Below are 24,618 nucleotides of genomic sequence, written 5' to 3' on the forward strand. Positions count from 1 at the left end.
GGTGTCTAAGGCAAGTGGTTAAAGAAAGTGATTTTCAATTGGTTCCGTTGACTGACCTGGCTAACTCAGTTGGTGTCTAAGGAAAGCAACGAGCAGGGAACCTCCCACATTTTATGCTTACCTGGCCGAGTCAGTTAGTCAGTCTTGAGCTTGGAGTGCTCAAAGGTGATCTTGAAAGTTAGGAGCTGTCTAGATCTAAGTTAACCTTAGGATAGAGAGTCTATGATTGTTTAAGTTGATTGCAATTAACATCTAAACATTAACTAATTTCTCCCTTTTCATAGATTTAAGATTCTTAGGTTCTTCTCTTTAGATTTTCTTCATTCTTTTCTCACTTTATTATAAAAATATATATTATAAAAAAAAAAAATTTTGTGTTTGCTCTACAGTATAATTGTAAGGTGTATGCTTGGCCGTAGATCGTTACGACCAGAAATCCAATCTTTTGATCCAAAAATAGAAAGAACCTTTAGAGCCAACAGACGTAAAAACATGAACCGAAATCAGGAGAATGATCCACCCAAGCAATTGAAGGAGTACTTTACTCCTTCCACATATACCTACTCTCTTTGTATTCAAGTACCCCCTGTGGAGGCCACTCAATATGAAATTAAGTCCAGTATAATTCAAATGTTACCTTCATTTTATGGACTTAGTAATGAGGACCCTTATAAACATCTTGAAGAATTTTTTGAGATATGCTCAACTGTCAAAATTCACAACTTCTCCGATGATGCTCTTAGGTTGAAATTATTCCCTTTTTCACTTAAGGACAAAGCCAAATACTGGCTACATACTTTGGATTCCATGACTATATCAACCTGGGACCAGCTGCAAGGAGAGTTTCTCAAGAAATATTTTTTCATAGGAAAAACTAATCAAATAAGGAAAGCCATAACTAGTTTTTCCCAATTAGATGGAGAAATGTTTCATGAAACATGGGAGAGATTAAAAGACCTTATTAGAAAATATCCCCACCATGCTGTACCCAAGTGGCAGTTAATCCAATATTTTTATGATGGGCTCTCTGAAAGACATCGACAAATGATCGATGCATCATGCGGTGGGACATTCATGCAGAAAAGTGAGGATGAGGCATGGCAACTGTTTGAAATTTTAAGTGAAAATTCATTACATCATATGTCTGCCTCTAGTAGAGATAAACCCATGTTAAACCCAAAGAGAGGTGGAATATATGAAGTAGAAAATACCATAGATATCCATCAAAAGGTAGATGAACTGTCCCAAAAATTAGATCGTCTTCTAAATACTGGACAATCCCCGATTCCACCTAACCCAATCCAAGAAGTTTGTGCATTGTGTGCAAGTCCGAACCATTTTGTTAGTGAATGCCCAGCCGCACCTCAATTTTCTGAGTTTGTGCACGAGCAGGTTCAGCAAGCTCAAGTCCAACAAGCTCGCAGACCAGAAAACGATCTATATTCGAGCACTTATAACCCCGGCTGGAGAAACCATCCAAATTTTTTTTGGAGACCACAACCAGTGGTTGGTCCTGCCCTCAATATCAGGATCCAACATATAGGCATGGATCATACCATCAATTTCAAAATGCTCCTCAACCATCTACTACTGGTCACAGCTCAGCTTTTGAGAAAAAAGTTCTGAAAACACTAGAACGATTAGAAGTCAACACTCAGATCCTTAACTCCCACACACAATCAATTGCTAACCTAGAGACCCAAATAGGTCAACTAGCGACTGCATTCAGTAGGAGGGAAGAAAAAAAATTACCTAGCCAATCCGAGAGCAACCCAAGAGGGCAATTTGTGATTGAGAGTTATAATACCCCAGAAGCTTTTTCTGAACATACCAAATCAATCATGACTCTGAGAAGTGGGAAGGTCATTGAACACACTAGTAAAACCAATGAGACTGACCCTAAACCTCTAACCGAAGCCAAATCACCCAAAAATAAGGAGGACCTGAAAATAGAGAAGGAACCAACTGCACCGAAATTATCTTACTTGCCTAAAGTCCCATTTTTGGATGCCCTGAAAGCCCCTATTCCTGCAGATAAGAAGGGAGGAAAACTCGATGAGATGTTGGAATTGTTTAAGCAAGTCCAAATTAATCTTTTCCTTCTAGACGCAATCAAACAGGTCCCTGCTTATGCCAAATTTTTGAAGGATTTGTGTATCCAAAAACGTAAATCTAGATCACAAATCCCAAAGAAAGTACACCTCACTGAACAGGCTAGTTCTGTCGTCCAGCATGCCACTCCTCCAAAGCTTAAGGACCCAGGAGCCCCCATCATTTTCTGTGTTATAGGAGATTATCATATTGAAAAAGCTCTTCTAGATTTAGGGGCAAGTGTGAATCTTTTACCTAGTTCGGTGTATGAACTTTTTAGATTCGAAGAACTGAAACCCACATCAGTCACATTACAGTTAGCCGACAGATCAATTAAGAAACCACGTGGAATGCTTGAGGATGTCTTGGTCAAGGTAGATGAGTTTTACTTTCCAGTTGATTTTCTGATTCTCAATATGGAATTAAGTGGCAACCCCAGACAAATTCCCATTATCTTAGGACGACCCTTCCTAGCTACGGTGAATGCATGCATCAATTGTAGGACAGGAGTCATGGACGTATCGTTTGGGAATAAGAAACTGAGACTGAATGTGTTTGGTGCTTCCCAAGGACCATCAATGGATAGTTGCTTCGAAGTAGATACACTAGAAGACATTATAGAAGATGCAACACCCATAATTCTAGCACCTGACCCCTTAGATACTTGCTTGGCTCACTTTGGAGTGTATGACTTTAAGGGATATATGAAAGAAGTTAACATATTATTGGATACACCACATGATAAAATCACTCCTCCATGGACAATCAAGTATGAGCCATTGCCCATCTTTTATTGGTTTTATTGCATATGACGTCTGGCTGAAGACGTAAAACTTAGCGCTTTTTGGGAGGCAACTCAAATTTCTTCTATTTTGTTTTAACTGATCATCATTTTTTTTAAAGAATAAAGGACCACTCTGTATGGAAGAGTCTGTTAATAAACTTGACGTCTGGCTGAAGACGTAAAACTTAGCACTTATTGGGAGGCAACCCAACGATTTCATATTTTTACTTTACCGCAGCTACAGAAATTTAGAACAAGAACCTATTAATCAATGAAGCTATCTTCAACTTCCAAAGCAAAATTATCCCAGGTGCACTCTCTCCTTTTATTTTCTTTGCTTTCCTACTCCATTGAGGACAATGTAGATTAAGTTGGGGGGGAAAGAAAATTAATCAAATCCTCGAGTATGGTCAGAAATAATTAGTTTTGTGTATTCAAATTTTATTTTGATTAAGAGTCAATTAGGCATCCTAATAAATGAATGATTAACGGTCAAGATAATTTTAGAGATACTGAGGAATAAATTATTAAGAAAACCCAATGAATGGTAGGGTTTAAACTAGACCAAATTTTAGGAGTGATTCTACAACCCTCTTCTTACTGATCTCAATAAAGAATTTGCTTCATGAGAAATTGAGAGGAAAGATCGAGGTATGCAAAAATTCTCTTTAAAAAAAAAAAAAAAAAAATAACAACATTGGTTTCCTACTGAGTAACCGGGCCCTTTCGCCTAAGTAAGCGTTGTGGTTCGCGTAAAAAGATAGGCAATGTTATATATATATATAAATAATAATAATAATAATAATAATAATATATATATATATATATATATTAAGGGGACTAAATTGCAAGAAGATAATAAACCTCTTTCCCATTAAGTTAGAGGATTTAAAGAGTAAAGTGGGGAGTTGGTGAAAGAAAAGCTCTGAAATTTCTTTAGTTAATACTCAACCACTAATTGGGTCAAATTGATAATCCAATGAAATATCTCTTTAATGGTCTGACGAAGTATCATCTACCTTTTGGGATGCCTAATCTAATTTTTGATTCAAAATCGAGTCAGTACACAATGCTGATATATCTATTTTACTCGAGGACGAGCAAAATTCAAGTTGGGGGGTGTGATAAACACTTAATTTAAGTCATTTAAAGCAGAAAATCATATTTAATTTATTTTATTTATTAAAAATTTGATACTTCTTTTTATGTTTTACAAGAAAGATGATCGCTGATACAAAGAGTCCGATTCATAGATCAAAAAGACTCAAGTTTGAAGAAATTTGGACTTAAAATAAAATTAAAATAAAAGAAAGACGCATCCGGTATTATAGAAAATGAAGATACTATGCAAAGTATCCAAAAGGATACAGATGTCATTGTAAAGAAACAAAAGTTTCTTTTTGGTATGTGAAAAGGTTGGTTCACGTTGATTTTCCCTGGGCGCGCATGAATGCGTGGACGCGGGCAGGACGCGGAACGCGTGAGGAATGGACGCGGCGTGAGCTCGTGGGCGCGCGGGTGAGCGTAGATGCGGGCGGGACGGACGCAAGCAGGCGCGCACCGCAGACACAGTGGCGAGCAAATTAAAGAAAAAAATTTTTATTTGGAAATACCTTAAGTGGAAAAATTTATATATTTATTTTAGTCTCACATCGGAAAATCATGTAAAACTCCTCTCTCCTAATACCTATAAAAAAGCTTTTGTACTCCCATTAGAGGGGGAGCCCAGAAATTCTTCTAGAGCCTTGCATAGAGAAATAAAAGGGGACTACTTCATGAGCAGCTAGGCTAGCAGTCTCGAAAGTGGAGAAGAAATTTTGTAACGATACAGAGATGGTTTATTGTTCTAAACTTTCCTGTATTTCTTTATATGCAATAAAGATTATGCTTTTTATTTAAATTGTCATGAGTTCTTTATTTGTTTTCTTTCATGTGCTTTTATTTATGCTTTCTTGTTAGATTAATATTAGGAACAACTTTTACTTTCTGGAGACGCGCCGTGATCTACAGATACGGGGCGTGCCGAGGAAAGAAGAGTTGTTTACCTAGTACTTTCCGGAGACGCACCGTGATCTACGGGTACGGAGCGTGCCGAGGAAAGACAGGTATTTTTTCTAAAATTAATCACATATATTTAGTTAAAAAAGAGATACAACTCTGCTAGTGCAAATTAATTCAAAACTCTCAAGTTCTTTATTTTCTAATTACCTTAATTTTAAGATAATTTATTTTCTAAATCAAAAACAATATTTCTTTCTTTTATCTTGCAATCTCAACTTAGCCCAAGGTCCCTGAGGATACGATCTCGACTCATCCTACCTACGTAGTGAGTAGAGTTATTTTTGGTGCTATCAACGACTACGCATCAACTATCTCGCTTGGCTGACCACATCAACAGCTTGACCCACTCTTACGGAAACAAAAAGAGCTTAAGATTTTCATCCACCGTCATTAGCATCTTTGGTTGTGTGGCTTAGACGAGGATATGAAGCACATAATAACAGCTTATTCACCCGACCATCGGCTCCAGGGATGAAATGTTGAAACTGCTCCGGGATACAAAACTACTCCCGGAGCCATTCGACATTCGGTCTCGAAAGTGAAGAGGACTCCACATCTGGACTCGATTGGGACTCATCAGTCAGATTCTTCGATCGATCTTCTCGAGAAGGAGAAGCCCTAGCCATGAGAATTACTTTGAAGAAAACAGAAGACTTTAGAAGAAAGAAGAAAGGACTCGAAAGAAAGGCAAAGTTGATCTGAAAGCTAGGAGCGATAACCAGGGCCGGTCCTGACATTCTTTAGGCCTGGGGCCAAATAAAAAAATAGAGCTTCTCTATTAAAAATTAATATATTTTAAATATTAATTATCATTAAAAAATTAATCTACGTGCATTTTGTAATGCAAAATTTCTTATAATTCCTTTGTAATCAATATTTGACAATAATTTTTCTTCAATAGATAGTATAGCTAAACCATTTAATCTTTCTTGTAACATCGTTGATCGTAAATATGATTTTAATAATTTTAATTTTGAGAAATTTTTTTCAGTAGAGGCAACGGTGACAGGTATGGTCAATAATATTCTATATGTAATTGATACATTTGGATAACAATTTATTTCATTAATATAATTAAATATATTCATAGCAGTATTTTTTTCTTTTGGCATAATTACTTTTAGAACTTTTAATTCGGAAAATAAATCAATCCCATCAAGATCATAATGATTATCATTTGTTAAAATACTTTGAAGATTAAGATAAAATTTTTTCAAACTTTCTTTATCCAATGAAATTAATGTTTTGAAATCAAATAAAAATTCAAAATTATTTTCATATAATTGAAATTGTTCAAACCTATGTTTCAATGAAAAGATAGCTTGATCTATATAGAATCAAGGGAGGTGTTGCGAGGCGATGAGAGGGGATGAGAATTGAGAAATTACGAGAGAAATCGAGATGACGAGAGCTAAAAAGCTCTTGCTAGGAGCCGTTGGGGAGTCGGAACTCCGGAGAGGAAGAATGACGTTTGGTTTACCCAAAAAAAGAACAGGGAGAAAGGCGTTGTGAGGTGATGAGAAATTACGGGAGAAATCGAGATGACGAGAGCTAAAAAGCTCTTGCTGGGGCTTGGGAGCCATTGGGAGTCGGGATTCGGGAGAGGAAGAATGGCGTTTTGTTTGGGGAGTCGGGACTCCGGAGAGGAAGAATGACGTTTGGTTTACCTAAAAAAAGAACAGGGAGAAAGGCATTGTGAGGTGATGAGAAATTACGAGAGAAATCGAGATGACGAAAGCTAAAAAGCTCTTGCTGGGGCTTGGGAGCCGTTGGGAGTCAGGACTCGGGAAAGAAAAAATGGCATTTCGTTTACCCAAAAAAAAAAAATTGGGGCCTGGGGCGGTCGCCCAATTTGACCCGCCTCAGGGCCGGCTCTGGCGATAACCTTGGGTGTTGGAAAAACAACCCGACAGAATCCCAGCACCACCAAAGACAGTGAAAAAGTAAAAATTTAGTTGAGAGCGATCCTATATATATAGGATCCCTTAACGGTCGAGATGAGAGCGGTCAAATTGAAGATCCACTAGATGACGATACGTAGCAACATCTGGATCGATCATTGGTCGGATGGTTTGACGCACCTGTTCCAGATTAAACTACGTCACCCTTATCCGCGTGAATAATTTCGATCCAATAACATCCGGACACGTGGAACGAATCTACTTATCAGAATCATATCATTTGATGTCGAATCGACTTTTCGAAACGATGCCTGACACTGACAATTGATATCGAATTGTTCGGTCAGTGTAACTGACGACTGTAGCTGTCAATACCACAAAATAGCAGATCACCCGTATCTCGAAGGAATCGACGTCAAAATCAAGGCTCGATGTGATAGAACTCTCTTCATCTAATGTGATAAACCACGTGACAATTTACATGTTGGATCACTTTAGACTTAAGAGTGGGAGGCAACTATTGGGGTAAACCCACTGACCCTGACTTTGGTCTCCATGACTCTGACTCGATAATAGCCGACCAACCAAACGTATGACTCTGACTGATCGACTCTGATTCGGCAATAGTCGACCGGTCAAACGCGCAATTTCGATGGAGCATCGATCGAACTGACGACTCCGACTCTTCATTAACTGATTGAACAAATGTCACCGACTTATGGCCGGTGACCAATGATACAACAGAATCATCAACTGACGACCGTACCTACTACCGACATACAGTCGGCTAATCTGCTCAATATGCCTTAATCGTCACGAACGGTTACCGGCCGCACATCACGCGCCATAATTGAGAAATTAATGACCCACACGTGATTATGGTCTGATGATTTAACACCATAAAATATGGGATCACGTCCGACGGTTACAAGAACCTCGTCTATAAAAGAGGGTAAGGAAAATAGGACTGATAAGTCACTTCTGACCAGAACTCTGCTATTCTGAATATTGACATCTACTGTTCACCAATTTCTCTCTCTAATTTAAGCATCGGAAGGTTTCCGTCGGATATAAATTCGATCAGTGTGGACGTTGTCTTACAGGTGTTAGTTCCCGACGACAGACGATGGAGAGTTGGCCACAACAAAATCTAATAGTCTTTATATATGCATAGTAACTAAAGTAATCTATATCGAATTTGATAATCCTTTTGAACGCTCGTAGTAGCTAAAATGGTCCGCATCCTTTTGGATCAGCATGAATAAGTGTAGATTTAGTAAATTAATTAGAGCTGGGTTCCTCAAAAGCATAGATGGATATCTTATGGACATATCGCAGAATATATTATGGACGCATCAGGCTACTAGTAACCTAATCCATTTAATGAACATATCCGTCCATAAAAAATCAGGAAACCGAGAGATACGTGATCTTCATTTCTAACGCGAGAACAGGGGGAAAATGATAAAACATCGAGATCCCTACCGAATCCCCGGGCCCATCTGCAATCTTTAGAGGCTATATTAAGTGAACGATTCTGCCCCCTCAAACACAGAGTAAGAAGAAGCAGTGTCACGAGTGCTTCCCAACCATTCCATGCATCCTCTCTTCCTGCAGACCTTCTAGGCTGCTGCACACAGACCAAAGGAAAACATGGTCTGACTCGAAGGAAAACCAAGCCGTACAAGCTTAAGCGTGGGTAAGTTTCCTCCCCATCCCTTCTTCGTGGAGGACCTTACACTCGTAAGAACCGGACAAAGCTGAACTACCTGCCTCTCTCTCCCAGTCAACTGCCAACCTCTCTCCCACAGCTGCAACGGGGCTATTTATTCTACTTACCTAGAAAAACCCAAACTCGGTATTAAATTCAAAAATTCATAGCTTCAAGCAAGCTAAGTTCCAATTTCCAGATATCCTACATTTTCTTCTTGTCAGAAGGTTTCCACCTTTTTTTATTGTTTTTTCCCCGCTTTTTTTTGCTCACTTGTTTTTTTCCCGCTTTGCTGCAATATTAATTAGAGCAGGGAAAGCTAAAAAGGGAAGGCAAGCAGGAGAGATCCCTCCTCGTTACTCTTGAGTAGCGGTCTTTAGTGTGTGAAAGAGGAGAAGAGGTAATGGGTTCCCCTTCTTCCGCCTCCCAATTGAGAGAAGACCCCTCAAAACCTCTCCTTCATCCCACCTCGTCCACCAGAAGATACCGCACCACCCTCTTCTGCTCCTGTCTCGTCCTCCTCGCCCTCGTCGCCGTCGCCATCGCCTCCACTGCCTCCAGCCGCTCCGCCTCCGCGCCCACCGCCCGGCCCCCGTCCAAACTCTCCCGCCCGGTCGTCATCATCGTCTCCGCCGACGGCTTCCGCTTCGGGTACCAGTTCAAGACCCAGACCCCCAACATCCGCCAACTCATCGCCGCCGGCACCGAGGCGGAGGAGGGACTCATCCCGGTCTTCCCCTCCCTCACCTTCCCCAACCACTACTCCATCGCCACCGGCCTCTACCCACCCTACCACGGCATCATCAACAACTACTTCACCGACCCGGTCACCGGCGACTGGTTCACCACCGCGAGCCACGAGCCTCACTGGTGGCTCGGGGAGCCCCTCTGGCAGACCGCCGCCGCCCAGGGCGTCGCCGCCGCCACCTACTTCTGGCCCGGCTCCGAGGTAATCAAAGGCTCCTGGACTTGCCCTCCTAAATTCTGCCCTAAATACAATGGCTCGGTGCCGTTCGAGCAACGAGTTGACACTCTTTTGGGGTTCTTCGATCTCCCTAGCGGTGAGATCCCTGCACTCATGATGCTCTATTTGGAGCAACCTGATCTCCAAGGCCATGAACTTGGCCCTGACGATCCGGAGGTCACTAAGGCAGTAGCTCGCGTCGATCAAATGATTGGCAGATTGATCGCCGGGCTCGAACGAAGAGGGATCTTTGAGGACGTCACCATGATTATGCTGGGTGATCACGGAATGGTCGGCGTCTGCCGGAAAAAGACCATCTTTCTGGATGATTTGGCTCCATGGGTTCAAATTCCAGAGAGTTGGGTACAGTCCTATAGCCCATTGCTGGCAATCCGACCTCCGGCCGAGGTTTCTTCATCGGAGGTGGTGGCCAAAATGAATGAAGGGTTGAGCTCAGGGAAGGTTGAGAATGGGGAATATCTAAGAATGTTTCTTAAGGAGGATTTGCCTGAAAGGCTCCATTATTCTGCCAGTTCCAGGATTCCACCAATCATAGGGATGTTGGGCGAGGCGTACACTGTCGTGCAGAACAGAACATCGGAATTCTCTGAGTGTGGAGGAGCTCATGGATATGACAATGCATTGTTTTCAATGAGGACCATTTTCATAGCCCATGGACCCCGATTTGAAAGGGGTCGAAAAATTCCATCATTTAAGAATGTCGAGATATACAACTTGGTCACTACCATTCTGAATCTAAATGGTGCTCCAAATAATGGGTCAGCATCATTTCCAAATTCTGTTCTTCTGCCAAGCACTTGAACTTGTACTCGGTGGAATTTGGGGATGTGGGCAGATGCCTTTGCTTCCATGTGATGTTCGCTATCTTTTGCAAAGTCAGGATGAAATAAATCAGTTGCTTTAGTTTGCCTGAAATCATTGTTAGAATAGTTTCAGACTTTATGATATTTCCATCTCTTTTGCATGTCTGTGTTCTGGCACGCCTTGTGAGTTTCCAGCCTACGTTACCTATGCACTGCATGGGTTTGTAGAAGCGAATTTGGCACACAATGAGATGTCACCGGCACATATCCAGCAATGTAAAGTTTCTCCATGTTTCTTGTTCTATATCATCTGAGAGATTAGAATGATTAAAATGGGCAGTAGGTTTCTGAATCTTGAAGTAGCCAATCTCATCATGAGATTGTGGGTTTTTCTGCTTATTATTATTCACTTTCATACGATCAAGTCAAGCATTGAGATAACCAAGCATTCACCTCGAGATCCTCATCGTGTTTTCACTTTTCATTGCTCATCTTATATAATATTCATGACTGGTTGGGAATTTTCTTGGACTGCAGCAGGAACGATTCCTTAATTCTTAGGTTTAGTTATAAATTTTGTTGCGGTTTCTGATAGTCGTTGAATCTAGAGATTGTTTCTCTTATCAGTAAACGAATGTTACATCTGGTCATGGCTCATCACTGCCATCCTACATACTGAAGAATGCCAACACTTGTTTGTAATTCATATTATTTCAGGCACTGCTGTTGGTGTATCCGATGCTATGCTCGATTTCCCATTAGCACATATTTATAAACTGTAAAGAAATCTGTAATTGCAGATGTCAAGTTATTACCAGATATTAGATGCCGAGTCCACAGATAACGTGAAGAATTCTCAGTCCAATAGGGTTGTGCAATTTGTTTGTAGCTTTCCACGAACTTTTCGCGTAACTGGCTGTCATGGAATGGAATGCATAAAACCGACAATTTTACTCTCGCAATTAAAATCTATTCATCTGAATTAAATTGGAGTTCCATAAGTCATTAATGATTATTCATCATTCAATCCACTATCATTATATGTAGTTGAAAATTTGGATTGACATTAGAAATTTAGATAGATAAATATATAAACTGTTATTTTATCATAGATTTATCGTTTCGAATTTTATGAAATTGTTATTTGCAATGATTGAATATTGTTTGAAAAAAAATTTTTCATTATTGATGATTTATATTATTTATTAATATTAATTTTTAAATTATCTATTGCTTATTTATTATTAAAATAAATGATTAATTTTAAAAAATAATAAATTATGTGATCTAGAATCTGCACGCAAAATGCGGGCGCAAAACTAATGTTATTATGAATTACATGGGCATCCATGCTTCTTACTTCCTCCAACACTTAAATATAAATGCATCGCTAGGCAACCTGTTTCAAAAAGCTGGTGCTATTCAAACTCAGGGAAGCCCTACTTTATTGCTTTCTGCATATATCTGAAACATTGGAGGGCCCATATCATTTTCCAATCTATTGCAGAACACCATTAAGTACCATGTTAGCAGTACTGTTCTGATCTTCTTAAATTTGTTGGAAGGAATGATTACTATATGCTTGTACGGTCGACAAATAATTCTCAAATATTATTGGTCACATTTTTATGTCACTGTTACCCATTGTCATTGTTTGTCACCATCCTGTTTGCTTCTATTGTTTATATAAAAATGTTAAAATTCAGCTTAGAACATCATCATGCAGAATTTCATGTTGAAAGTTTCATGAAGTGCAAATAGATGACAGGAATGTTTAAAAGAGGATTTGCATTTCATTGGCTTTAAGTCATGGCATTTCAAAATATGGATTCAATATCTTGTGAGCTGCTTATGAAACTATGTGAGATGATACTCAAACTGCATATACATACATGTATGTACGTGTGTGCATGTGTTTGTATGTATGTGTGTGCACACGCATGTACGTGTGTATGTATGCGTGTGTGTGTATGTCATGCATGCATGTTTATATATGCATGTGATGTGTATGTGCTTTGATGCATGTATGTATCTGTGTACGCATGCATCTATATGCTTTGAGACAGATCTCTATCTTGAGTGGAGAATGTGTTCCATATTGTTCATTGCTGCTACTTCAAGAGATTCCCAAGAGTCTAATGCGAGCTTTGACAAAGGCTTGTATTAGAAGAGATGAGGTAGCAGTCATAGACACTGCCGAGCTAAATTACTACATAATTGCTTCGTCATTGAATCTTCATTGAACTTCATTACTATGTTAACGTTTTTCAATGGCTAAGGATTTACTTTTAACTTTACGGAGATCTTAGAAAACTCACCAGAGCTTGACTCGACCCGCATTGGACACAACGTAACTGGGACTTGTGGGATGATATAATTTTGCGCGCAGAAGCGAGGCCACTTGTCAGGTATGGTGGAAACCATTTTTTTCACCTTTAATTGATTGGATATCATTTGCTTGTTCGTGAGAGATGGCTTGATCGCAGTTCTGTCTGAGGGAGTGGGCACCCAACAACAAGAGAGCAGAGAGGGGCGGGCTGATCTGGGTGTTTGGATCCGCCATTTGTGTCTGACATGCCAACGGGTAATTAAGAAATTGAGGGGAAGGCATTGGTTGGGATGCTTTCGACACCTAATCTGCTTCCGAGATGCATAGAGGCATGATACGAATCGGAAGCCCAATAGGAATTTGTTAAGTTACCGGCTTGGGAGATTAACGTTTTGCGAACGGTGATTTGGCTGAGTGCCAATGTCTTGTTGTGGTGCTAATGGTTACATGGTTGGGTTTTATGCGAGGAAAACAGCATGTGACATTTTGCTAATAATAATATATTTTTTAAAGATAGGTAGGGTGCATTTATGTTGCTTGAAAATGGGAAGGATTGATCCCCACCTTTTTATGGTGAACGGAAGGTCGCACTTCCTTTGGACTGATTTAATTATCAAATCCACCGCTTCCGTATCTTTCCATCTAAAATTTGGTGGTGGTTGGTGATGAAAAAGACATTCCGAACCTTGGACCTCTTCAAATTCCCAGAGATTATTTTCGGCGGGCACCAGTAGCCGAGTGAACTGAAAGCTAACTCCTCAACCTTGCACTTGACTCCATTTACGCCTTCCCCGACTCCATATCGTGTGAATCACATAAAAAACAAGAAAAAGGAAAAAAGAAAAACAACTCCTGGTGAAGTGTGTCATATTTTACCTCCGCCCATCTTTCTGAGGTCCAAGATAGCGATAAGCCGCCCGTGACTCCCCTCCTCGCCAATTGTCCTCTCTCCCTTCCCCTTCCACGGCCACCTCTCGTCTCCTCCACTTCTTTTTTTCCTTTTAATATCGTATTTTCATAAATATAAAAGAAAAGAAAAAAAAAAAAACAGTATTCAGATGATTTCGCGTCCACCCAAACTTCATCCTGTCTGTCTGGGATGCTACGCCTCCCGTTCCAAGATAAGTGGATCATGCTGCCGTGTTACGGTGCAGAAGGGAATCACCCCACGACGTCAGCCTTAACCGTCCACTTCTCCCGCATCGGCCGGGTTCCTAGTTTCTAAAGCATTCGTGCCCCCACCTCAACCACCCACCAACCAAAACCACCTCCCCGGATCTAGATTTTTAAAAAAATCAACATTTGATATAACCTTTTTATTTTTCTATTCATTTTCTAAAATAAAGAATACTTTTTATTCGGTTATTATTTTAATTTTAAAAATATATGCATGTTTTTTTTTGGTAACAACAATATATGCATATTTGATATAGTTATTTATGTTGCAAACTATAATACGATGATTGTGGGCAACGATGATGATGGCCGAGATAATGGCTCCGTCGGTGGTGATAATTAAAATAACAATAAAGATGTTAGTAATGTGACAGAAATAATTGTAGTAATGGAGCCTTGAGGATGCCATGGAGACAATAAAAACTACAGTGATCTGGTAGGGACAGTGGTAATAATAGCATCACAATGGAGATGGAAGGTGATAAAGATAGTAATAATAGAGATAATTGTAATAGTGAGATGGTGGTGATGATGAAAATAATAGTGGTGATGGTATAAAAATGATGCTTATAATGATGATAGCATGACGATGATAGCATGATGATGGTGGTGGAGATGATAGTTTTGCAAATAAAATAACGATACAATGATAATGATGGTATCAATGGTAATAATAAAAGATATAAATTTTTTATTTTTAAAAAATAAAAAAAATCAAAATCAAAATTTTTATTTATTTTAAAATAAAAATAATATTTTTATAAAAAATAATGTAGAAAATATATTATATTTTGATTTTTATAATTTTACTCTTAAATATCTATCATATTTATATGTAAAATAAAATCTTCATTTTTGTAGTATTCTTCATTCATTGCATGAATGTAGGTATTAATGAATTACTTGATTATTATTTAAATTTATTACTTTATTTGATTGACTTCATGTCCAAGAGCTTAGAATGTTATTGTTTATTTTGGTTGGCTGACTTGGAATATGAGAAGTAATAACTTTTAGCATCTAAATCTTTGTTCATTATATGAAATTCAATCATCTTTGCATTGGCTTCCATTCAAAATGTATTGTATTTTTCTCCTCTTTATCATATCCCTTTGATTTTTATTAGCTCGTATGAAATTTAAAAAGTTATATTATTTTTATTTATTTAATATTTTTTGTTCAACATGCATATATGTTATTAATAATAGAAAGTTGTGCTCGGCTATCATTAAAACTTGCTGCTATATTTGACAAATTCTATTCAAATGATTGAAAAATTATTAATTATTTTAGTTAATTAGTTTGAAATTTTAGGAGCTATGTTTTTTTAATGCCTCAGACGTCGCTCACTGTATCAAATTTAATTTTTTTATATTAAATTTAATTCCAAAAGGTTATATCCTTTTTCTTTAATCTTTTCTATCCACATTAGTTGGCTTGCTATTTGGGAAGTTAATTTTGTTCTATTTACTATAAATTATTATACTGTGTTTTATTTTAATTTCAAAAGCAGTTAAAAAAACAATATTTACTATATTTTTTTTGTCAATTTTTAATTTTTAATTTATTAAAAAAATATAAAATAAGAAATCAAGAATGCCAGAATCTCCCGCATCATTTGCTTCGCCACATTACAGTCTTAAAGACAACCGTTAAAGAGACCAGATACCACAAGTATAGCCTTAAACAACAACTCGGACTCGTAGCCGCCGGAGTCGGAGGAGGTCAAGGTGGGGCTCGGACCCCTGTAGCTCTTCTTGCTTCCTCCGCCCCTGAGTCCTTTGAAACACAACAGAGAGAGAGAAATCTCTGTCTCTCTTATCACTGTTCGACCAATGGATCGAGCTCGAAAACTAGCTTGCCGGGCGATCCTCCGCCGCCTGATCTCCCAATCCAAGCCATCCCAGCCACCGGCGGCTAACGCCCCTCGCCACCTCTCCTCCCTCGCGCCGTCCATCTTCCCGGCGAACTCCGCCACCCGCCGCCACGCAGCCGCCGACTACTCCCCTCCCCCTTCCGCAATGCCAGCCATCAGTTCCGGTGGATCTCGGTCGAGTCGCTCCGCCCCAGCGACACCTTCCCCCGGCGCCACAACTCGGCCTCGCCGGACGACCAGGCCCGCATGGCCGAGCTCTGCGGCTTCCCCTCCCTCGACACTCTCATCGACACCACCGTCCCCAAGTCCATCCGCATCGCCCCCATGACCCTCCCCAAGTTCGACGCCGGCCTCACCGAGTCCCAGATGCTCGCCCACATGAAACGCCTCGCCTCCATGAACAAGGTCTTCAAGTCCTTCATCGGCATGGGCTACTACAACACCTTCGTCCCCGCCGTCATCCTTCGCAACATCATGGAGAACCCCGGGTGGTACACCCAGTACACGCCCTACCAGGCCGAGATCGCCCAGGGCCGCCTCGAGTCCCTCCTCAACTTCCAGACCATGATCACCGACCTCACCGCCCTCCCCATGTCCAACGCCTCCCTCCTCGACGAGGGCACCGCCGCCGCCGAGGCCATGGCCATGTGCAACAACATCCAGCGCGGCAAGAAGAAGACCTTCTTGATCGCCTCCAACTGCCACCCCCAGACCATCGACGTCTGCAAGACCCGGGCCGGCGGGTTCGACCTCAACGTCGTCGTCGCCGACCTCAAGGACTTCGATTACCGCTCCAATGATGTCTGCGGTGTCCTGATTCAGTATCCTGGGACGGAAGGCGAGATCTTGGACTACGGGGAGTTCGTCAAGAACGCGCATGCGAGCGGGGTGAAGGTCGTGATGGCGACGGATTTGCTGGCGCTGACGATGCTGAAGCCGCCGGGCGAGCTCGGGGCCGACATCGTTGTTGGTTCGGCGCAGAGGTTCGGGGTGCCGATGGGCTATGGAGGCCCCCACGCGGCGTTCCTGGCCACGTCGCAGGAGTACAAGAGGATGATGCCCGGGAGGATCATCGGAGTCAGCGTGGATTCCAGCGGGAAGCCGGCGCTCCGGATGGCGATGCAGACCCGGGAGCAGCATATTCGGAGGGACAAGGCCACTAGCAACATCTGCACTGCGCAGGTCTGGGATTTGTTTGCTGATTTGCCCAGTTGATATCAAAAACTTTTGATTCATTCATTTGATGGATTGCTGATAAAAGAATTGTATTGGAAAAATCCGACTTTTAGGCGTTGCTTGCGAATATGGCTGCAATGTACGCCGTGTACCATGGGCCTGAAGGCCTGAAGGCCATAGCCGATCGGGTTCATGGTCTTGCTTGTACTTTTGCACATGGTCTGAAGAAAATTGGAACCGTGAAAGTCCAAGAGCTTCCCTTCTTTGACACTGTGAAGGTTACGTGTCCTGATGCAAAGGCGATTGTAGAAGAGGCTTACAAGAATGAAATGAACCTGCGGCTTGTGGACTCAAACACGGTATATAATTCTATCCACTTTCTCTTTAATTGAAGGAGTCGGTTCCTTAGAGATGTATGTATGATTCTTCCCGTAAGTTGTTGCTGGTTTTGATATAATTGTTTTGTAACACTGTAGATAACTGTGTCTTTTGATGAGACTACAACGCTGGAGGATGTGGACAAGTTGTTCAAAGTGTTTGCTTGTGGCAAGCCTGTAAGTAGTTTTTGCTGAACAGCATACTAATTCTAAGATGAAAGTTGTTTCTTTGCATAGTGGAAAAAGAGCCTATATTTGTTCAAATTCTCAGGTAAACTTTACTGCTGCATCTCTTGCACCTGAGGTTCAACCAGCAATTCCAAGTGGGCTTGTTAGAGATAGCCCGTATCTGACACACCCAATCTTCCATTCGTATGAGCCTTTTCCCTATGTTGCTAGTTGTCATGGTGTATCTCAGCAGCCCTTATAGTTGTTTTCTTTGCCTTCCAGGTACCACACGGAGCATGAGCTTCTCCGATACATGCATAAGTTACAAGCGAAAGATCTTTCATTATGCCACAGCATGATTCCTCTTGGGTCTTGCACCATGAAACTGAATGCTACCGTAGAGATGATGCCCGTGACTTGGCCCAATTTTGCAGATATTCACCCATTTGCCCCTGCTGAACAGGCTCAGGGATATCAGGTAATAGAATTCTCCCCCTGATGATTAATGCCCACCATGTCAAATTCATCATAATCTGTAGGAAATGTGAATTTTTGACATAACCCATTTTAATTTTTTCAATAATTAAAAGGAAATGTTCAAAGATTTGGGTGAACTCTTGTGTACAATCACGGGATTTGATTCATTCTCTTTGCAACCAAACGCTGGTGCTGCTGGAGAATATGCAGGGCTCATGGTTATTCGTGCTTACCATATGGTATGGTTTCTGAATGTTTGAATCATCAAATTGCTTACCATATTCAATTGTTCATCATCTGAAGATATAGAGTTTAGGTCTTCATCTGTTTTGGATATTTGTATATTTGTTGGTCACAAACTGCAGGCAAAAGGAGAAAGCCATCGGAATGTCTGCATCATACCAGTCTCAGCTCATGGGACAAATCCTGCGAGTGCAGCTATGTGTGGAATGAAAATAGTGGCTGTTGGAACTGACTCCAAGGGTAATATTAACATTGAGGAAGTAAGAAAAGCTGCTGAAGCACATAAAGACAATTTGTCTGCTCTGATGGTATGAATGCTGCATCTTCTCCATTTACAATTTATAAGGAAATAGTGTCTCTTCTTTAAAAATCATTTTATCTATATTGTTGTTATCTTTATGCTTGTGGTCTTTATATTGCAAAGGTAGTGATGCAAATATTCTGATGTGTAATGATAACTTTTGCATAATATTTGGTGGTGCAGCTGCCAAGAGCATTTTACTGCATGGTAGTTCAATCTTGTCATCATAGGTTAAAATGATATTGGATTTCATTGATGCATGCTCATTTTGAAAGGTTAAAAGAGCATGCTATGGAGTTTTTAACAGCCACTGGCACTTTTATGATATTTATTAACTTCTTCAGGTTACCTATCCGTCAACTCATGGAGTCTATGAAGAAGGCATTGATGAGATTTGCAAAATTATTCATGATAATGGTGGGCAAGTCTACATGGATGGAGCTAACATGAATGCACAGGTTAGTTTTCTTTTCTCATTTAAACAGAACTCCTGATAGGTATATGCACTCTGATTATATCTTATATACATGGGTGTAATTTCTTGATTAATGATTCAACAATAGCTACAATTTTGGTATTGGGGGAAATTGGTGGTAATGATTCCAAACCACTCTACTAATTAAACTTGCAAATAAGGTTGTTGTGCATGACAGTCAGGAATTCTTATTGGGGTCATCATATGGTATTGCTGTATGATTGTATGTTTTAAAGGAAAGAGCTTGCATTGCCCCCTCCCTTTGCAGAGCATATTTTAGAAATTTTCTCCCATTTTCTGACAAAAAGTTTATATTGTATACAGGTTGGTTTGACAAGCCCTGGCTGGATTGGAGCTGATGTTTGCCATCTTAATCTCCACAAAACTTTTTGCATCCCACATGGTGGAGGTGGTCCTGGAATGGGTCCTATTGGTGTGAAGAAACATTTGGCACCATTTTTACCGTCACATCCTGTGGTAAGATACTTTTGTTTGACTAACATTTGGAAGTTGAAAAACTTAAATATTATGTTAAGACATGTCAATTTTTATAACATATTACATATCTCGTTGTGTCCAAAAAATTGCCTATTCTGACTCATTTGCTCATTATCCTTCTAATGAGTACATCTTGTAATAACTTGCACCAAATTCATCAAGAAATTTCCATGCTGAACATTACTATTTTTCATGTTAACATACCTATACTCGAAGAAAGGATGTAATTGGTGAGGGCTGCATTGATTCTGTATCACTCATCTGATTTGGTTTAGAGGCTGTTTGGTTGCATGCATATCAAGATGTAGCTCTGAAAAATGCAACTACAAACTGTGTTTGGTTGTTTAATATAATTAATGTACTACGATAGTCATACAATATAATATAATATATAATACCATAATATAGTATATAATGTAATATAATATCAATTTATATAATGATCAAATTATTTTTATTTTAATAATATTTTTATTGTTAATAAAATATATTATAATAATTATTATCATACTTCTTACTAATAATTATCATATTTGTATATCTTCGAATCATAATTATATTATATTTATATATAATTTATCTATTACTATATGAAGTTATGATTTAAATATTATTTTATCATATAATAACTATTATAATAAGAATTATGATAATATTACAATAATTGTTATTGTTATAATCATGATAATATTATTGTCATATGATTATTAGAGAGAAAGGGAGGTGATGATAGAGCTTTACGGCTGCATCTGGAACCTGCTTCTAGGGATGAAGCCATTTTTAGCTACATTTCTGGATGCACCAGAAGGGCCTTAGGGTGCAATTCAATTGTCTACTCTGACCCAGTTGCAAGCAACCGAACACCTAGACTTGTCTACCTGCAACATGTGCAGCATCTGAGGCTCAAATGGAGGCAACCAAGCAGCCCTTTGGTCTAGCTCATACTCGTAATTGAAAATTGTTGATGAAGTCTCCCACCTACATGTTTGTATACTTGATTTTGTTTTTTCTATATACTTCTTTGTTTCTTTCTTGTCGGCTAAATTTTCCTCTTTTCTAAATATATGCTCCCTTGTACCTTTGTCTAAATCTGTTTTACATGCCATATGCTTCATGATGCTAACAGTAGTGTTTCTCTTCTGTGGTCCTTGAAATCGTCGCATTAATGTGCTTTCTTATGATGATAATTTTTTATCTCGGATCAATGTTTCTTATTGTAGATATGGTCTTTGTGGAATATATTAGTTTTGAGCATCACTTTGCTGGTTGCTGCAGTCTTTATGGCACTATCTTCATTTGTGCAATCCTTTTTACTGGACAATGTTGTATTGATTATTGAAATTCTAATGTGGCTTCAGCATACCACGCAGTTGTTAAAATTGATGACTTTTGTTGCAATTATACCTATGCTTCTACCGTTATTGCATTTCTTATGATCTTATGGCACATTTCTGAGGTGGAGTTCCATGACAGTTTGAAGACCATTAACTGTAACAGCTGTAAACAGTAATATCCTTCTTTCACATTCATATAGTTCTGTCACATCACATAATAGAAATGCATATGATATGATTTGGATGTCATAGGTTCTGTCCATTTGATATCATGTGGAAAAAGATGATTATCATGGACTCTTTCAAGAGATCTAAAACAGTTACCCTTCTTGTAATGTTAGGTGCCAACTGGTGGAATACCACCGCCTGAAAAGGCTCAGCCACTTGGTACTATTTCTGCAGCACCTTGGGGATCGGCACTTATTTTGCCCATTTCATACACATACATAGCTATGATGGGTTCTAAGGGCCTAACTGATGCATCAAAGATTGCCATCTTGAATGCAAACTACATGGTTAAGCGTCTAGAGGTATCTTAACTTCTCGTATCCATTTATTCTATCCATGCTTTGATGTCAATAGGTAGTTTCAGTTTACAGTGATAGCCGACCTGCTGAGAAGTTGGTCTGATTTAATTCTTAATGTTAAACTTTGGTGTTGCAGAATCATTACCCCATTCTTTTCTGTGGAGTAAATGGAACTGTTGCGCATGAGTTCATTGTTGACTTAAGGGGTTATAAGGTGCTTTATACCAACAGTTTTGTGGTTGTTCACCTTCATCTTCCTCTATTTCTTGATAATGAGTTTTGCTAAGATTTGACTTAACTGCAGGCAACTGCTGGTATAGAGCCTGAAGATGTTGCCAAGCGTCTTATGGATTATGGATTCCATGCACCCACAATGTCTTGGCCAGTTCCAGGCACACTCATGATCGAACCCACTGAAAGTGAAAGCAAAGTATTGTTGGAAGACTATTCTCTTCTGTCAAGTTCATCTCTTCTTCATTAACATTTTTATATCTAAAGCATATTTAATTCCTCTTGCAGGCAGAACTAGACAGGTTCTGTGATGCTCTCATTTCTATTAGGGAAGAAATTGCTGAGATTGAGAGTGGTAGAGCTGATATTAGTAACAATGTCCTGAAGGTAAAGACATGTAGCAGCATCAATGCACTCGCTTAAAATTCTTTTAGCTAGCTGCACTAGTGCATTTATTATTTTAGAATAACATGTTTTATTTATTTTTCTTCTATAATATTTCCCCACTGCTAAATCTTTTACTGTAAGACAAAATCAGTGCATGCATAACAGGATCAATGCAGAAACTCCTTCAGTTCCTTTCACTTAAAAATGTTGTTACAGAAAATATAAGAGAATCAAATATATGTGCAGGGTGCTCCTCATCCACCATCCCTGCTTATGGGCGACACATGGACAAAACCCTACTCCAGGGAATATGCAGCATTCCCCGCTTCATGGCTCCGAGGTTCCAAATTCTGGCCAACTACAGGTACTGGACTTCACTCTATAGTCTGAATAAAAAAAACTAATTCATCCATACTTGAAGTAATGGCAGAGCTAATACTTTTGGTTGTCATTATCAGGGCGTGTGGATAATGTTTATGGGGACCGTAACCTCATCTGCACCCTCCTGCCAGTGTCACAAATGGCTGAAGAAGCTGCAGCTGCCACTGCATAGCCCTGTTACAATGCAGCAAATATCGATTACAAACATTTCAAAACAGGAAGCCTCTCCTCATCACCGTCTAAACTGTATATATGAACTCTTGGAGTGTTTGGTCCAGCTCTCCTGCTGCAGCTACCAATACTCCCTTCTTCTCATCCTGTGTTGCTTCATGCAGCTTATTCAATATCTTCAAACATTCTGTTACTTATTTAAATTAACCTATGAAGCAGCTGTACAAAATAAATTTACGTCTAATCCTTGAGAATCTGATACGAAAAATCAACAGATATGAATGGTCAATTTTTTTGCAAGCTATATTTGGAAAAAAAGGAATGTGGACATTGAGAGATTGCTTGCTCTTTCTCCTATCCCAGATCGGAGCCAAGCGACCCGTAATGTAGCATGAGGCGCGAATGTTTGAAATATGACCACTACTTTACCAAGCAATTCATTTTTATGTGCTTATTGATGTTGTCATGAATAGCATCTGACAGCTAATGAATTTATGAAAAATTAATCAGCACCTTTATGTCGGATAATCAAAGCATGGACCTGCGTCTCTAAAGCTAAACCAAGCAGGTTGGAGATGGATGGCTGCACAAATTATATAAATGGAACCTGACAATTGAAGCCCGGGTATGGTGACAATTCTCTTCATGGATTCCTAATCCACAATGTTTGAAGCCTTATTTAAATACCCAAACCTACCCCCTTCTTACAAACTTGGGCGCTCTTAACGAATACCCAAACACTAGGGGCCTGATTAGTTTGGAATGGAGCTGAATGGAGTTACCGTTTTTGTTGACCCAATCTAAAGGACAAAGGGTCCGAAGTGGCTTCGGTACCGCTTCAGTAAAGTGGGCTCCCGATCGACCCACTTATATCAAACCACATACTGCCTAGCTCTTGCTGCTAATGTTGTTTATTACAGCGTTATTCTGTGAGATCATGCGTCATAGTTATAACACGGAGTTGGCTGAAGAAGAAGAAAAAAATGAAAGAAAAAGGTGGTAACTATTGCTATATACATCTGTGTCTATTCCGTACATATTTATGCATGGAACGGCTATTAAATATTAATGATCGTGGAAATTAAAGATTGAGAATAAAATTCTCAGTGACAATTCACACAATCCAATCCCTTTCTAGAGTCGCATTCAGAAACATAAATTCGAAAACTATATGCCAAATCTGCGTAGATTTTTTTTTTTAAAAAACTCTTTTCCCTGGTGCGCACACGTTTGTGTGTGTGTGAGAGAGAGAGAGAGAGAGCAACTGGGACCCAGGCTGAGTTGTTGTAGCTGCAAAACGCAAAGCCCCAAGCCTGAAGTCGCGTGCAGTGCTGCCCATCTTTCGGAAGAAGACAAACTATGGAAGGAAGGGAAAGGGAAGAGCGTCGACGAAATTCTCCGCGCTGCACTCATATTAGAATGATGTGACAGTCTATTTATATATATATATATATAAGACGCCGGTGAAAGGAAAAAAAAGAGCTGCGTGAGAGTAGAGAAAAAGTAAACCAAACAAATGAGAAAGAGGCTCATTTAAAGATAAAATAAAACTCAAATCCATATATTATACTTTAGATTCGCTCATTCCGATCTCTCTCTCAGCTTGTGAACCAAGACTATATATACATGCCAATATCAAAAACTGAATCAATACGAACCGCAAAATCTATCTTCAAAAGAGAGAAATCCGTCTCTATAAAACATCTAAGATCGAAAAGATCATATCTGGCGGTTGTCTCTACAAATCGTATTACTAAAAGAATCATAGATCGAAATGACTCCAACCGTATTCAATCCATCTCTATGCAGTCTCAATAACTCAATTAAATTTAAAAACTTTAATCGCTGTCTTTAGACCGTCTCAATTGACCGTCGTAGGAGATTGCTGTCTCTATGCCGTCAGTAAAAATGAATATTTGAGATTGGTTTTTAGCCATCTCAGATGAGTCATCTCTATAATTATATATATATTTTTGTACTGTGTATGGTTCTGGGCTCGTGTAACCTCAAAAGATTGATATTATATTCAGGCAAGATCAACGAACACCCTCACTCTCTTTCCTTTGCAAGATGAGAAGTTCAAACCTAATATATCACTCGAAAATAGATTACCCAATTTTTAAACCAATGCCAAGGCCCAAGGCAATTCAGTATA

The 24,618-nt window shown here is 39.5% G+C and overlaps 2 protein-coding genes and 1 non-coding gene across 4 annotated transcripts; 2 read left to right on the forward strand and 1 right to left on the reverse strand.

The window, feature by feature from the left end:
- Window positions 1–879: 879 nt before the first annotated feature.
- On the reverse strand, window positions 880–985 carry LOC140855900 (small nucleolar RNA R71). The gene has a single exon (XR_012139345.1). It is a non-coding gene; the product is annotated as a small nucleolar RNA R71 (small nucleolar RNA).
- A 7,394-nt stretch (window positions 986–8,379) lies between these two features.
- Window positions 8,380–10,448, forward strand: LOC105060728 (uncharacterized). Of its 2 annotated transcripts, none has more exons than XM_010944573.4 (2): window positions 8,380–8,536; window positions 8,857–10,448. In XM_010944573.4, exon 2 carries the CDS (start codon window positions 8,952–8,954, stop codon window positions 10,332–10,334), a length of 1,383 nt encoding a protein of 460 aa, XP_010942875.1. In that variant the 5' UTR covers window positions 8,380–8,536; window positions 8,857–8,951; the 3' UTR covers window positions 10,335–10,448. The 2 variants fall into 2 exon arrangements, with proteins under 2 accessions (XP_010942875.1, XP_010942940.1); XM_010944638.4 differs by having other exon boundaries at window positions 8,381–8,536; window positions 8,862–10,448.
- A 5,024-nt stretch (window positions 10,449–15,472) lies between these two features.
- Window positions 15,473–22,707, forward strand: LOC105060641 (glycine dehydrogenase (decarboxylating), mitochondrial). Its single transcript, XM_010944461.4, is given in 16 exon segments — window positions 15,473–15,845; window positions 15,848–16,899; window positions 17,007–17,252; window positions 17,370–17,447; window positions 17,542–17,642; window positions 17,721–17,916; window positions 18,029–18,154; window positions 18,281–18,466; window positions 18,804–18,917; window positions 19,259–19,411; window positions 21,108–21,296; window positions 21,430–21,507; window positions 21,598–21,723; window positions 21,813–21,911; window positions 22,158–22,275; window positions 22,370–22,707. Coding segments are annotated over 16 exon segments (3,126 nt in total). The 5' UTR covers window positions 15,473–15,676; the 3' UTR covers window positions 22,465–22,707.
- Window positions 22,708–24,618: the final 1,911 nt, after the last annotated feature.

This window comes from Elaeis guineensis, chromosome 2 (genome assembly GCF_000442705.2).
Source record: "Elaeis guineensis isolate ETL-2024a chromosome 2, EG11, whole genome shotgun sequence".
Lineage (NCBI taxonomy): Eukaryota > Viridiplantae > Streptophyta > Magnoliopsida > Arecales > Arecaceae > Elaeis > Elaeis guineensis.